The sequence below is a fragment of the Theobroma umbraticum genome, unplaced genomic scaffold (assembly GCF_002168275.2).
Source record: "Theobroma umbraticum cultivar Fairchild unplaced genomic scaffold, ASM216827v3 scaffold_31.0, whole genome shotgun sequence".
Taxonomy (NCBI): domain Eukaryota; kingdom Viridiplantae; phylum Streptophyta; class Magnoliopsida; order Malvales; family Malvaceae; genus Theobroma; species Theobroma umbraticum.
Window position 1 is genome coordinate 945,846 of NW_018397283.1, and position 15,854 is coordinate 961,699.

General features: G+C 34.4%; 2 protein-coding genes across 3 annotated transcripts; one reads left to right on the forward strand and one right to left on the reverse strand.

The window, feature by feature from the left end:
• Positions 1-1,003: 1,003 nt before the first annotated feature.
• UTR3 (UDP-galactose transporter 3) lies at positions 1,004-4,120 on the forward strand. Its single transcript, XM_021443922.2, has 7 exons — positions 1,004-1,206; positions 1,661-1,758; positions 1,841-1,971; positions 2,380-2,410; positions 2,626-2,729; positions 2,910-3,031; positions 3,458-4,120. Exons 1-7 carry the CDS (start codon positions 1,103-1,105, stop codon positions 3,861-3,863), a joined length of 996 nt encoding a protein of 331 aa, XP_021299597.1. The 5' UTR covers positions 1,004-1,102; the 3' UTR covers positions 3,864-4,120.
• Positions 4,121-4,647: 527 nt separating this feature from the next.
• On the reverse strand, positions 4,648-10,801 carry LOC110428179 (transcription factor MYB124). Of its 2 annotated transcripts, none has more exons than XM_021443921.2 (12): positions 9,989-10,801; positions 9,828-9,874; positions 9,654-9,710; positions 9,456-9,528; positions 9,067-9,122; positions 8,759-8,938; positions 8,483-8,667; positions 8,176-8,321; positions 7,866-8,008; positions 7,576-7,784; positions 7,323-7,468; positions 4,648-5,840 (listed from the first exon to the last, which is right to left on the reverse strand). In XM_021443921.2, exons 1-12 carry the CDS (start codon positions 10,073-10,075, stop codon positions 5,730-5,732), a joined length of 1,440 nt encoding a protein of 479 aa, XP_021299596.1. In that variant the 5' UTR covers positions 10,076-10,801; the 3' UTR covers positions 4,648-5,729. The 2 variants fall into 2 exon arrangements, with proteins under 2 accessions (XP_021299596.1, XP_021299595.1); XM_021443920.2 differs by having other exon boundaries at positions 8,176-8,324; positions 9,989-10,793.
• Positions 10,802-15,854: the final 5,053 nt, after the last annotated feature.

Sequence of the window (15,854 nt, forward strand, 5' to 3'; positions counted from 1 at the left end):
TCATCATGAAATGAGTACAATATGAATACATATTAATTTTATCGCACTCAAGTATCGAAATTTTTTTTCTTAAAAATATATTTGTTCACGAAAAAGAGAAATGATTTAAAGGTGAAACATAATTAATTGGTGTTTGTGACCTCATATTAGGGCATACAAAATGATTGATGTGATCAAGAGTTCGAGTGTCTTGTATTCTTTCCAACTTTAACCTAAGATGCACAACTGAGTCTCCATTAATATTCTTTACAAGTTCTAATAATTTATGAGTAATCTTAATTTTCTCTTAACTTCAATTTATTTTTGATTACAATTTTATTAAAGTTGCATATTTAAAAAAAAATAGATCGAAACTATTAAAAGCCTTTCAGAAGCTTGCTAATAGGTTCAAGCTTGTTATCAAAAGCATGTCATTTAAAGTGCACGTGACACTGATATGAGAGGTGAAAAATATCATATCAATATATTACGTTATCGTCAATTATGATATGATAATATATTATTCTAGTACCACGTGATATAAAAATAACAAATATTATTTTAATTAATAATAATTAATTAATTATTAATATTTATTTGACTCAAAATAAAATAAAAAGCTTGATTGATCATAACAAAAAATAAAAAATTATTTAAATTTTTTTAAAATAATTTAAGAGTTTTTTTAGATATTTTAACAATATTTTTGAATTAAAAAACTAAACAGGTCTTGTGGATTCAAATATACGTCCAAGCCCGATCCATAAGCATTCTTATTCTTGGACCCTAAAGGCCGTAGGGCCCAGATAGGTCCAAGTCACTAGCCCAACCGTTTCCATTTTATTTATTAGTTGCCTCAAAAGTCAATGGCTCTTGAAGGGGTTCTGGGAGGGACATACGAAGTCCGCGTTTCTTTAACCAATCAAAGAAGAATCTTGAAGTCACTCATCCAATGACGAAAACCCACGTGGACAACCCACGTAACTTGGCGCTGCTTTTTCCCTCTTATAACAATGGCCTCGTTCGTTCCTGCTCTTCGATCTCCTTATTTTGATTTTAATAATTTTCGCATTTTTTTGGACAAAAAAATAAAAAGAGAAACAGTTATCAAACGGCGTCGTAAATGGAATTACAAGGCGCCGGACTCCGGCGAGTGTTCGTGTTGGCATTTTGCGTGGCCGGGATTTGGTCTGCCTATATTTATCAGGGTGTTCTTCAGGAAACTCTGTAAGTATTTTTTAGTTTATATTCTTTTTCTCTTTTTGAATTTCTTGTTGGATATTTTTCGCTTAGGCGTTGCTTTGTTTGATCTGTTGTTGAAAGATTCTGAGTTGTTCATTTGATTTCAATGTGCGACAAATTATTCGTATTCTTTGAGTTAATTTCAAAGTTGATTTAGATGCAAAGAAGAGAAAAGCTTGGATCTTAGTGAATACTTTACCGTTGTTTTAGTTTGCTTTGATTAGGATAATTTTCAGTGAATTATTCCATTCGTTTTAATTGAATCTATTTCTTGAAAATTGCAAAGTGTTCATTTAAATAATTTTCATTAATTTTCCGTTGGCATTTTCCAGATTTCACTTTCCCAAAGTGCTGTTATCGAGAAACTTCAATTTTTTTTTTTAAAAAAAAAGTGGATAGAGAGGTGATTAATTGAACTATGAGATGTCTTGGCATTTAGGTCCACCAAGCGATTTGGTCCCGATGGGAAGAGGTTTGAGCATCTTGCGTTCCTTAACTTGGCGCAAAATGTGGTCTGCTTAGTCTGGTCATACATAAGTAAGCTTCTCCATTCCCTCTACCATTGACTTGCGATGATTTGGGGTGTAATAATGTGTATGTTCTTGTGATTCCTATGCAGTGATACAGCTTTGGTCCAGTAGCAGCAGTGGCGGAGCTCCCTGGTGGACTTACTGGAGTGCTGGAATCACGAATACAATTGGTCCGGCCATGGGTATAGAAGCATTAAAATACATCAGTTACCCTGCTCAGGCATGTCTAACATTCTCCATACTTGTAGACGTTTTTCGCATTTTATTTTTACTGGTTTTTAGACTTTTAGTAATTCTCTGTGTTGGTCATTAAGATTTAACATGAATTGGCAAATGGTTGAGATCTCAAGTTTGGGTACTAGTGTAGGGAGACATGTTCTGTTGGAGTCTTTTGGTGTTAAATTCTTAATTAATGATGCCTTTTCTACTCTGGTTTTCTTAATTGGCACAATACTTCTATATGTATGTAATTAAACAATTAACATTTCTTAATTTAATGCCATCAATACAGTTGAGCGTAAATGTTTTCTCACTAGTGACTGGGGCTTTATTCCTTAGTACTGTTGATTTTCCAGTGACAGCTAAGTTGATTTGTTTTAGCATTTGATGTTGCTCTTCTTACTTGCAGGTGCTGGCAAAATCCTCAAAAATGATTCCAGGTAAGATATACTTTATTTTCTATATACTCTTTTTCTCATGGATCTTCATTGATTGGTATGTTATTAGTATCATGTAAAGCATTATTAATTTTTGAGTTGGTAGTGTGTTCCAGCTGCAAGGGACGTGTTACTATTCTTAATTTTTTTTTAGGTTAAAGAATTCTGTATCATGAATTTTTAGCTATAGCTAATAATGTATTTTTACCTTTATGCAGTCATGTTGATGGGAACTCTAGTTTATGGTATTAGATACACTTTACCCGAGTATATCTGTACTTTCCTTGTGGCTGGAGGGGTATCTACATTTGCACTTATGAAGGTGAGAAATGTGTTATTTGTTAGACTGTTATAACAATGCTACTTCTATTTTTGTGAATTTTATTTGTCATCTTGCTTCTTCACAACGCATATTGGAGGACTAAATGTGATGATGTACCCCCTACATCATTTCATTTCTGAGTCTTATGTTGCACTTGTGTCTGCTTTAATTTTATTCCAGACTAGCTCAAAAACAATTAGCAAGTTGGCACATCCCAATGCACCTCTTGGATATGGGCTCTGTTTTTTGAACCTTGCTTTTGATGGCTTTACAAATGCCACTCAGGATTCAATAACTGCAAGGTATGTTTGTGGAAACATTTTCCCACTTTATCTTTCGTGTTTGGCTATTTTCATGAAGACTGATTGTGCATGCATGATGTGACAGGATTGCTGTTTTTATCCCCTTATGCCTTTGTTAGTGTCAATGTATAATCGAATTAACCAATAAATATGCTCGTAGATATTTTAATTTAAAGGCTTTTTCTCGCTCTCTCGATCACTTTCTCACTGAGATGTCAGCTCATGTAGATTTTAAAGAACGAATTTTGGACAACAAAGATACATGGGAACTGAACAAACCAGCTTGCTGACACATCAAACTTATGTTCCCCCATTTTCTTGCTATGGCCTTGAAAATGTGCATAAGTTGTTTCCTTTTCCAGCATCGTAGATATTTTCATCAGAACTGATTTTCTCACTCAATCTTTTTTGGTTTCCTTTGCTTAGGCATCCAAAGACAAGTGCTTGGGATATCATGTTGGGAATGAACCTATGGGGTACCATATACAACATGATTTACATGTTTGGATGGCCTCATGGTAGTGGCTTTGAGGCAGTCCAGTTTTGCAGGCAGCATCCAGAAGCTGCCTGGGATATTTTCCTCTATTGCCTCTGCGGTGCTGTTGGCCAGAATTTCATTTTCCTGACCATAAGTCGATTTGGCTCCTTGGTGAACACAACCATTACCACCACACGCAAGTTTGTCAGCATCGTGGTGTCTTCTCTGCTGAGTGGCAATCCCCTGTCTGCAAAGCAATGGGGTTGTGTACTCATGGTCTTCTCTGGGTTGTCATACCAAATCTACCTGAAGTGGAGGAAGCTGCGGAGGCTGCAGAAGAAGAGAAAGGCCTGAAGGAGGCCTAGTTTTGAGCTTTACGGATAACCCTTTCTGTCTTTTTGTATTTTTTGACCTACTATCATTGTAAACCTAAGGTTCAATGATCTCAAATTTTAATCAATACTTAGAAATTGGTAGTTGTAATTGAATAGATCTTCATTTGAGGAAAAAAGAACCATCTGTATCGATAAGGTGTAAGTTTTAAGTGTTCTATTCGAAAAACTGGTTGTGAACTGGTCATATAAAGGTATGAAAGAGGGCTTTGATATCCAGGATACAGCTGTAATTACATTATTTGGTTCACTTTCACTTCTCAGGCCTCACAACCTTTCAATATTTCTGGCAGTTAAGATGAATTTGAACGTTTATGCTTCGTCAAATTTAGATAAGACAAGCCAACCCCAGGCTTCTCCCTTCAGTTTTTTCACTATTCCAATTTGGGAAGCCTCTCTACAGAAATTCCAGAGTGGGCTTGGAAGTGATATTTGGGCCAAAACCCTGCATCATTTGCATGGGATCTTGGGGTCAAAACAGTCAAACCGCACCATTCCCTCGAGAAAGTTTATGGCCAGTGTCACTTTAATTTGTATGAGGTTCCCTCCCTTCTTTTTACCCTTTTGCTTTTGCTTTGGTCATAATTACACTTGTCCGCCACTGTACCTGCTACCCTCCCCACGGATGATCTTCCTTAATAACAGAGTTTTCCAGCAATCTTCTTCTCTGCAACACAGCAGAGGTCAGAGACAGGTTCGGTTAGAAAGAGAGGAAGGGAAAGAAAGGGGTGATTCCGTTTCAATGCTTAGCCAGACCAAATGGATGCTCTTTTGCATTATCTGTAAGTATGCTGCATTTTACATTCTTGTTTTTCTTATGTTCCCTTTGGTTTTCTCCTCTTCGAAAGAAAGAGAAAACATCAGTTTGATAATGCTCTGATTTCTGGAAGTAATGGAAATATTGCACTAAGAATGGCTTGCTATCTCAAGTGTTCTCTGCAATTTTTTTTGTCTGTTCTTTTCAGTGCACGGTTTTTCCAAAGATCCAAAACGATTCAAGTTCATGACTCCATTGCTGCCTGGCTACCTGCATCATGTTTTTCATCTGTAACAAACTGTCACATCTTCTGTCTATTTAGATTTCATAATGGATGAACTCAAATTGGGGAAATTGTATAAGAAAAGAGTCAGAGAGAGCTAATAATGCACACCAAAGCCAAAACACATTTTCACTCAAATCACATCGAGTATCATTACATTAGAAATCAGGATAGAAAACCACAAAAACCTTATTCTATACGCTCTGCACACTGGACAACATTGAATAGGAATCGAATCAAGTGGTTAATCCTCCTTTACTATGACTTTTTTTTCTTCCTCTGTTTCTTTTATCATATGTAGGCAAGCTGCCAATGTATAATTACACTCTAAGGATTTTATATAGAAGGTTCTGTACATAATTACAAATCAAGGACAAAAACTGGATCAGAAGGATGGAAGAAGAGATACCCGAAACCACTCCGGATGAGATGACAAACAAAAGAATGACACACACTAACAAGCACACACTGTTTTTAATGTGAGTATTAAGGTAGTACTCTCTAGTAAGAAAAAAGGGAAATTTGAAGAGAAAAATTAATGGGGCTCAGGACATCTTATTGGATGTGTCTGAGATGCTAGAATGCACCAAAACATTCTAAGCAGTAGCTGGGAAAGCAGATCATTAAATGCCTTGCTGTAAAATTCCAGGCCAAGATGGCTGCAATCCTAGGATGAAAAAAAATGGATGAAAACTCAACATGAGCTATGTTGCTCAAGGGAACGAATGATGAGATATATTGACTATAGAGCAATGTTGTTTTCAGTATAAGAGATGATCAGAGGTTTGTTATAGACTATGGAGGAGGACTCGTTTGCAAGGTGGTGGTTGTGAAAGATTGTTTCCTGGATTAGGAGAAGGGGACTCCATTCCAAGTGTCTTAAGTAGGAAGTTCCTTTCCTGAAAAAGAAACAAAAACATAGTGGTCAGTCTCATATGAAAGTTTGAGATAATGTTCCTGCAGGTGTGTATGCTAGCATTTATATATTAGATTAAGAAAAGGAAAAAACAATACAAGTAGTGCAGAACTCTATTTTGAGTTTCACATGCTCTCATCTTAGAGAAAAAACATATATGACAGGGGAACAGACCGGAGGAAATTTATGAGTAATTGGAATTGCAACATGGACTGAACCAGTGTTACCACTTGAGCATGAATAAAATCCTAAAATGTTTTTCAAAATTAAAATTTCCAGTTTAAAAAATCCTTATTGGATTAGTTAGAAATTTGTCATCCAGACTATACTTTCTAGCACGATGGAGGAAAGTATGATTCAGTTAAGTAACTTCTTTTTTACTATCAAGGAGCACTATGATCAAAGCTCACTTAGGCAAAATCCGGAATCCTAGTTGGCCTCACCATGTTTCTTAGCATTTTCTTAGAGCTTAGATGGGCTGTTGTCTTGAGATGATGACACCTTGGCAATAACTCACAGAAATTTTGGGGTTGAGACATGTAGTTGAATTATACATACTTATCCGACTATTAATTTAGTGATTAGTTACTAATACTTAAAATATCTTGCACATACACCATGGTCAATTGGTGGTTTCTTCACTTAAATGCAGAAAAAGTGGATAATAAGAAAAATTTATGAGTGGTAAACCATTGATGAAGATATGGGAAAAGCCTATAGTATAAATTTGTGAGGGAAAAGAGAGATAGAGAGACACAGCACAAGAAACAAAGCTTAATGGAATTAGGTTTTCAGAAAGCACTCTGCAGTCCTTGTTATTCTCTAATCTATCCCTTTTTCTTTTCTCCCTTTTCACTCTGTAATCTACATTTCTTTTTGTTTGTTAAGTTTATTTCTTAATATTTGGTATGGCAGTTTCTGGAAATATAGCTCCATGGTGTATTTAGAAATGAAATGTTACTCTCTGATTTGGCTGGCTGTTTGTTTTTTCCTTATTGATAGTGTTTTAATTTGTGATAGAAGGAACTTCAATTTGACTTTGGTTTAAAATTTTGGGCCACTTCAATTTCAGACAAGAATCTAGTAACAGCTTCGCCATTATCATTTCCATAGATGCTTTCATCACTAGCCACAAAAGTTACTAATGCCTTGCCAGTATGTTAATTCAAAGTGCTCCTAACACTATTTGACTAATGAATTCAAAGTCCTAGCAATGGTTCAAACAACCTCTTAACGGTATAAATAGATTCATAACTATTAATCCACACTGGTATTGTTCTTGGTAGGCTAGGCACTGATAAGCTCACAACTCCACTACAACTATAAGTGCAGATGGAATTAAAGTCTTAAGAAAGATAAAACAAGAAAGACTACCTGCTACTGCAAATTATATTATCTGCTAGAGCTCCAATTTCATATAAAATGGATCTGTAGCTGATAGAATCAACAATTCAAGATAACTTACACTTTCTGAGAATTTTGGGCTGGGAATTGCTGCTGCTAGAGATCTGAAAAGTGGGGTGACTTGGACTGGGGAGCTGAAGTCTGCACTTGATGAGGAAGAAGCAACAACAATGTTTGTTTGGTCATCACAAGATGGGATTATCTCAACTGTGGTAATATAAGACATTTCATCAGAAACATTATCTTATTTATCCACTTTATAGTCAATAAACAAGGTATCCTAGGCCTTTATATTAGATATAGAATTTCATTACCATGATCTGTGTTTGCACTGGAAAGAGCACCTTTCTCCTGTTCACTCCCACAATTTTGCTCTCCAATATGACTTGGCAGTATATCCTGGTGCAGTGCATCTATCTTAACTTGAGTTTCTTCTGCTTTTTCCCCAGCCGGGTGAGGCATCAGCGTTGACCCTGTACTGTATTCAGAGCTGGCTGGAGATGCCTCATACAGATCGGGTTGTCTAGAACATAGTAATCACTAGTTAGTGTTAAGTATGAAATTTTTCTAAATCTGAATGTAAGTCAACAGATTTTTCTGTTACCTCCAAGATGGTCGACTTCCCTCATTACTACTCCTTAAATCCTCTAGCAGGTCTTTGAAATCTTCAAGTTGAAAATCAATATCAGAGATTGTATATCTGAAGATGTCATTTTCTTTACTCTGATTCAAAAAGTCTTGGAGAACCTGAATATAACATAGGATGAACGTTAGGGACATGTAATGCATAAAATGGACAGTTAGCCCCAGGGTATTTAAGACTTAGCACTTTACAAATTTTGAAGGTACTGTGATGATCATATTTGATATTGATAACACGAAAACATATAGGAAATACAAAATTTACTTCTCACCTTCCAAGCATTTTCCAGACTCTGTTCTGTATTATCTATGTTAACTTTCAATGCAAGTGAGCTGAGTAGCTCTGCTTGCTGCATCAAAGCAGTTATCTTCGGATCATCCTTTTTGAGAAATGTTCCTTGAGCTCTGTTATTCTGAGCTGCTAATGAATAAAGGAGAAACATAATATAAGTGATATATTATGAACAACTTCAAAGGAGTGATTTGCTATTGTCAAAATTTCTCTTTGCAGGTCTGGAAAGAGTAAGAGCAACAGAATCAAGTGCAGATGCCAAGAAGTTTTTGCTTGAGGAGATTTACCATCATTAGAGACTTCCTTAACACTGTTGATTCGAGATTGCACGACTACATTGTTAACATTGTGGAGATTTTGACCCAAAACAGCAAATGGATGCCTTAGCTGCTGATTGATTATTGTTCCAGATACTTTATGTGCTCTATCTCCGAAATTGCAATTTTCCATGGCATCAGAGATGTGGGATCTCCTGGATTGGAAAAAGGGAAGGTTTTAATTTGTAAAGTGACAATAATTCTTGATCATCACTGTGTATATACACTTCTAGGTCCATGGTGTACCTCATTCTCTTAACAGGAGCAGTACATTCTGTTGTTCCATCTGTATTGAACCCATTTTGGAATAAAATCCTTTTGTTATTTGGGTTTATACATGTAGTTGTGTTCTCTTTTGCCAAGGCTTCATACTTAGCTCTCTTCTTGCATAGTGTGGAGAACCGATTTTTAACAGCGTTATCCGTTCTGCATTAATAACAGAATATCAGTAAAAATCGATAATCTAACAACAGAAAATCAAGAAATGATTGCAAGGAAAGAGATTACTTTTTCGACAAGGGATTTTTTTTTTTTTTTTGTAAAAACATATATACCTGCCTGAAACCACCTTTGCTATTTCTGTCCATCTATTGCCAAATAACTTTTGAGCCTGCAGATTCACCTTGAGGCATCAGCTCAGAAACCACATTCAATGATCAAGAATAACACTTATCCAAACTGGAAATTCAAGTGGTTGTTGTTTGCCCGACTTTTCAAAGACAAAACACTGTGTCAATCAGTTTAAGGTCTGGCCTACCTCTAATAAACCCTTTTTTAGCTGTTTTGAAAACTCAACACGTACTGTACCAGTAACATGCAATAGCTGGTACAAACTGATCAATGAAAGTAACATTTCCTCCCCAGAAGATAAGCTTTGTTAAAAAAAGAGTGTGACCACATTTAGCTTGAACAAAGATAGTGGACAGAAATTTATTATTATTACCTCACATAATAGCATATCTTCCTCTGGTGACCATCCCCCTTTCTTGAAGTCAGAATTCAAGTATGTGTACCATCTGTGGAAAGACATTAAATTAGGATTAAAACCAGTAATCAAGAAATGATCAAAATGGAAGATCATCAAGCAAACTCTTTGAAAGCAATATCATCATCATCATCATCATCATGGTTTTTCACCAACCTCCTCCTGCACTGCCTTGTGGTTTTATCCTTGAATTTTGAGGCAATGATCGCCCAGCTGCGCTCAAATAAGACCAAAACACACCCCTTTCAATCCCATTCATCATAAAACAATAGCAAAAATGGTTTTAGTGAAAGAAAAGAAGGAGCACTGAATGAAGAACAAAGGGCTCACTTTTCAGTTCCATGTAAACTGATTTGTTCGCGAAGTATATCATCTTCCTGCATCAAATAAGAAAGAACCCCCCAAAACAAAGAATCAATCAATGAATAAACAAATAAATACAACAGAGGAAAAGAAAGAAGAGAAATTTTTAATAATAAAAAAAAATAAACCTCTTGAGTCCATGTCACTATATGACGCTCCTTCTTCTTGGAATCTTCATTGCCAGCTCCACCATTCTTCTTCTTTGCTTCCTGCATTTTTTTTTTTTGGTCCCTCCTTCACTACTCTCTTATTTCTCCTCTTATCTCTGTCTTTCACTCAGTCTCTGGCCTTCCTTGACGCTCCTTCCCTTTTATTAAACCCAAGTGGCATGCTGAAAAGCCAGCCCCTTTGGCTACCTTTTATTAAAAAAAAAAAACTTAAATCCCAAAAAATAACCCTGAAAAAAGGAACCAACAACACACTTCCACTTCCCTCTCTTTCTCTTTTACAACAAAGGTCACTGTTGGGTTCAAACGGAATCCATATACCTCTCGATAACTCTATGCTTTGTCCCCCTCCCCTTCTACTCCATTCCTCGGATTCTAACCTTTTTTTTTTTTTCCTTCTCTTTCTGTTTATACTTAGAAAAAAGAATCATACAACCTCCACCACCATTCACCACCCCATTTTTAAAACGCTACTAAAGCTTGGACTTTGCGATTCAAATTTACATGTACGTACGTACAACCGAAAAGGGTAGATCTAAAATGGAAAAAAGATTGAAACTTTGAAGAGGAAAAAGAGAAAACATGGGAAGAGAGTGATGATCTGTTCTGTCTGAAATGAATTCCTTGGTTGGTTTCTCTCTCAAAGAAAGAAACTTTTTGAAATATACTTTCTCTTTCTTACAAGGATTTTGTATTTTATTTCCTAATTTTAAAAAAAAACATTGGAAAAATAAATAAAATATTAATTTAAATCAACGGATTCTTGCTCCAGCGCGCGGGTATGAGGGAGAGTTTGAAAAATCCAAAATAAATAAATAACGCTGAATTTCATGATGCTCTGTTCTTAATGAATGCCCTCGGAGACTAACCCCACTCCGCCCTTAAAGCAACCCCATTTTTAATTATTTAATTTATTTTATTTTTTTATTTTTTAATAATTAAATAACTTGACGATCGTCGTGACCTAACCTTCAATTCTTCACAGCTCTTCCACTTGTATTTTTGGAGGGTTAAATTTTTTACTTTGAAAATTTCTTCAAACAATCCCCACTCGACGCGGCATTCACGTTGGAGCAACTCGAGGGTTGATTGGATGGGAAGCCCGGTTATGTCAGTCCACGTGGCTGGTTCTCATTGGTGTGTGAAGTTCACGTGAATTTTCTTTGGTTTTAATTGGTTCCATTCCATTGGAGTGGAAAATGTAAATGTTGTTTTGTTTGGATCAAAATTTTTGAAATGTATTTTGTTTGTGTGTATTTTGAGGGAATCATTGATTGCAACTTTCTTGCTCTCTTTCTCACCTTCCTTCTTTGTTTGTTTCTCACGTGAACCATATGAATCATTTTAGATTCTGAGTAAATCAGAGAAAAATATTTTAAACTTCGAGATGAAATAGATTTGTTTTTTGAAATTTAAATTTCGACATCTAATTATCATTTACGTTATTTGATATTTGAATAAAAAATTATGGACAAATGGAGATGCAATTTGGAGTGAAATTAATTAAATTTCTTGCAACCCCAATTGTCACTTGCTAATCTTTTCTTTTTAAAATATGAGTGACATTTATTGCCTATATGTTGATGTCCTATCTCTTACTAAATTCCGAAGATTTTAGACTTTTATCTCGAGAGTTTGACTTTTAAAAGTAAAGTTTCTTATGTTAAGTTTGTATCGGTTTTTTTTTAAATGATTAAATAAAACTTAAAATTGAAAATCAGAAGCTTTAGATTGAAATGGTTTACTACATAGATCAAGTATACAATATTTGAAAAAGAAATTGATTAAGTTTTGGTATTTTATTTAAAAATTATGACAGAATTTTCATCGTTTAATAAAATAACGATCAAATTTTTTATATAGATAATATTTGTAATTTACTTTTTACATATTATTGCTATTCTCATTGAATTCTATGGATTTTGATATTCAAAATTAATTTCATTTGATCATTTTTTAAAAGAAAACTTGACTTAACAAGCTTTATCTAAGTTTTGTCCCTAATGCTAAGAGGTTGACCGCGTTTTTGATTGATGTATAAACGCATTTACATCACCCAAATCACATTATTTAATTAACTATTTAAAAAATAGGTGTAATAATTAGTAATTACTAGTAAATTGTTTAAACCATAATTTTCAGTTTTCTCTGGAATGGAATTTCAAAGGGGTGGCAAATATTGTTAGGCATTTTCAAACTCCAAGTTTTCCCACAAGTCAAATTTTTTGGCTAATACATTCTTTTGATATGAAAATTACAACTTCAAAAAATGTTTCAAACCAAGTGAAGCAAATTTGCTATTATAATCCATCTACAAACATTCTTTTTTTTTTCCTCTTCATTCATTCAATAGAGATAAAAAAATCAAAAAAAAAGTTTATAGAATACATAATTCGGTTGATTTCAATGACGAACTTAAAATTTTGAATGAGAGGTGACTTAAGAGTAATTGTAAGGATAATCATATTATATATATTAAGTTTTATATTTATAATAACAAAAAAAATTAAAAATTGATTCGTGGTCGATTTTAAACATATGATTTAAATTAGCAATCATAAATTTCAAAACATCATAGTATTGATAGAAAACCGTTACGTATTATGTATTTTATAACGAAATCATATAATTTCACTTATCGTCTAAAAAAGAACATTCCATAAAACCTACAATTCCCTAAAAAGGCAAAATTGAAAAATTTAGAAAACACATGAAATAGTTTGCTATGTTTCTTCATAGGAAGCTATATATATATATATATATATATAATATCATTTTATTATATTTATCATCATATGGTACAATACATATTGCATAGTTTCAACGATGCAACCGACAATCATGCTCTACAAGGAAAAACATGACTTCCACTTGCAACACACATGCATGACAAAGCTTTTCGCATTGAAGTGACCTAAACCTAACTATATTCAATCCTTTAAACGTTAAAATCTTTTGAAAATAAATGTGGGGCTTACCTTAGCCGGCCACTCTTATTATTAAAACCCACAAAAAAAAAATAAAAATACAAATAAAAAAAAACCATCAATTCTTCAATGTAATCTACCAAACCCTAAGCCACTTGTTGTTGTCCAAAGCCTATGCAAACACTAGAAACTTAAAAACGGTTTTACCTACTTGTTGTGGAGAGCCACGTGGACAAAGAAACATCATGACACGTGGCTAACAAAGGGTTGTGGGGGAATGAACCATATATTATATTTCTAACTTTTTTTAAAATCAAAGTTGATGGAAAATTGGTGGGGGAAGACAAAAAACCCTACAAATGGCAAATGTCATGGGTCTCTTTCTTGACAGCGATATCTCCCGCCAAAAAGGAGGAATTGATTCAAGTAACAAATGCTCCTTGTGTTAGTTTGTGTTTATCTTTATATATATGGACCATTTCGAAGCCATTGGATGATATGTAAGATACCACATTTCAAATATATATATATATATATATAATATTTTATAATAAAGTCTTTTGATAAATATTAGATACCCGAATACTTCATTAAATAGGATTAATTTGAATTAATTTTATTAAAATAATAATAAAAGAAATTTCATATCGATTAAGTTTGAAGTATTTAGATATATTATTGTCAATTGATCGTGATTTTCATGAATCTTATCAAATATAAAAATTATTGAAACTTATCTTGCCAAAAATATTCATATTTCAAAAAACATAAATCTATATTATTGGTTCTTTGTATAACATTACAAAATAAAAAAAAATCACATATTTATTACATTCGTATTATTTAGGAAGAGTTGTCAATAAAGAAAGATTAAATTTGAAATTGTTATACAATCCAATAGTTAAAAGTGAACAAAATACTCATATTGATAAAGATGTATAAAGACAAACTTTTATATGGAGAGGGAATCTGAAAAAACATGGCAATATGTAAAAGGGGGAAGTGGAGAGATATTAGAAAAAATAGACATGGAGGAGAGTCGGTGATGTATTTGTCCCACAAGCAGCCATCAAAGAGCAAGAAGACCCAGAAAAAGACCGACCCTGTGGAACCCTATGCAAAAGTTTCAATTGCCTAAAACCATCTTTTTATAAAATAAAACTTTTAAAAGCTTAACAAATATATATATATATATATATATATATATATATAAAACAAAGAAGAAAAACCTCTCACAAAGCGTTACAGATCCTCCTTATATTCAAAAGGAAGAAAAGGAAAAACTCTCCCTCCCTCCTTTCTCCTCCCATTATGCCTTAATTTTGTCAGTTTTCGGCTTTTGATTGAGAGTGAACACTAAACTTTTGGTCATCTTCTCTTGTCTTGGCTCGACCCCTATCCCTATACATCTTTCACTTTATCACCCTATTGTTTACACTATAACAAGGTAATTGTTAATATTCTTGGCTGCATTATCCTAATCTTTGACAATTTGGGTTTGTCATAAAGATGATCTTGGACCTCCCTGCAGCAATTTTTTCTTCCCCCAGGGTCCCAGAAAACGTGTTGTTACGTTTTACAATTACTTCAAACATAGCTGGAACATTGGACATTTTCTTTTCCCTTAGCCCTCCACCTAGATTAATTTCCTACTGTGTAGGTGTAGGCCATATCATTTTGATTATGTTCTTTGAAACAGATGTGATTAATTTAGCTACCAAAAGGGGGAGGGGATGGTGATCATGGTTTACGGAATTTGGCAGGGCAGGGGGGGGAGGGGGAGGGGAGGGGAAAAGGGCCAAGGCCAACCCCAAAGTTTCAATCAATTCAATTTTTTTTTCCCAATCCCACAGAGATCATGCTAGAGATTTTTTGTTATCAAACTTGATGAGTACTAATATTACTAATAGTGTAATAAAACTATCGGCCATAGGGGGGAATTATTAGTAGGGTGTCAAAAGATATTGGCGCAGCTAAAGGCAATAAGGGGTCCCTAACAAAGAAGGCTGATTGATAAATGTTTTTTTGCAAATGCTATGGCCATTGCTGGTCAGCCCCTTGAATGGACTTTGCAGGAATAATTTGACTGGTCTAACCATGGTGGATTCCTCTAATAATACAAAATTAAACAACATAAAATGAGAATTAAAGACGAGATTCATGATAGGGTTGGCCACGTACTGTTCTTTGTTTCATTGTTATTATTGTTGTTTTGGTCTAAGCAAAAACCATGGCTTGATTATTATAGCATGGTTAATAAGTTTATAAGAACACAAAACCTTTGGATTAGACCTTACAATAAAAGTTCATAATACGATAAATTTCGAATTTTCTACTCTATCAGCAATTGAATTCGTCTTCTTAACATGTTCGATTTAACAACAATTTCTATAAGTGATCAAAGAGAGGACAAGGGAAAGCTATCACCAAAACCATGGCATTATTCTATTTCTAGGGCAAAGAGGGGGGAGGGATGGAATACTAAAACATTAACATGGATATATAGTTCAAGATGTAATGATATTTTCCACTAATCCCTTGATGAAAATCTTAAACAAGATACAAAGGAATGATGGTGGTAGTGGAGCTTTGGTAGGAGAGGCCCAAGTTCCCAAAGAGATTGATATTTGATGAGATGGGGGGTGGGTCTTCATCTTCTTTTGATGAAACCCATCATCATGCCAAGTAGAGCGTTCACCTCATCAATTACTGCTAGCCATGTGTCTCATCTGCTATCCCTGCCCTTTTCTCTCCTTTTCATTTTTATTTTTCTTTCAACCCAAACAGGGTGAGATTTAAAAAGAACACGTGGGCCTTTTGCAAGCTCCCATTGCTCAACATAAAGGAAATATAAGAATGATTAAGTACTAAATATTCAATGAGCTTATCATAACATGATT

What these genes read in the sequence shown, in the direction of transcription:
- UTR3 (XM_021443922.2), top strand. Translation starts at nt 1,103, where the DNA reads ATGGAATTACAAGGCGCCGGACTCCGGCGAGTGTTCGTGTTGGCATTT. An exon ending in GGTGTTCTTCAGGAAACTCT is followed by an intron (nt 1,207 to 1,660) that starts GTAAGTATTTTT and finishes CTTGGCATTTAG; the next exon opens with GTCCACCAAGCGATTTGGTC. An exon ending in ACATCAGTTACCCTGCTCAG is followed by an intron (nt 1,972 to 2,379) that starts GCATGTCTAACA and finishes TCTTACTTGCAG; the next exon opens with GTGCTGGCAAAATCCTCAAA.
- LOC110428179 (XM_021443920.2), bottom strand. Translation starts at nt 10,075, where the DNA reads ATGCAGGAAGCAAAGAAGAAGAATGGTGGAGCTGGCAATGAAGATTCC. An exon ending in AGTTTACATGGAACTGAAAA is followed by an intron (nt 9,711 to 9,827) that starts GTGAGCCCTTTG and finishes ATTTGAGCGCAG; the next exon opens with CTGGGCGATCATTGCCTCAA. An exon ending in CAGTGCAAACACAGATCATG is followed by an intron (nt 7,469 to 7,575) that starts GTAATGAAATTC and finishes ATATTACCACAG; the next exon opens with TTGAGATAATCCCATCTTGT.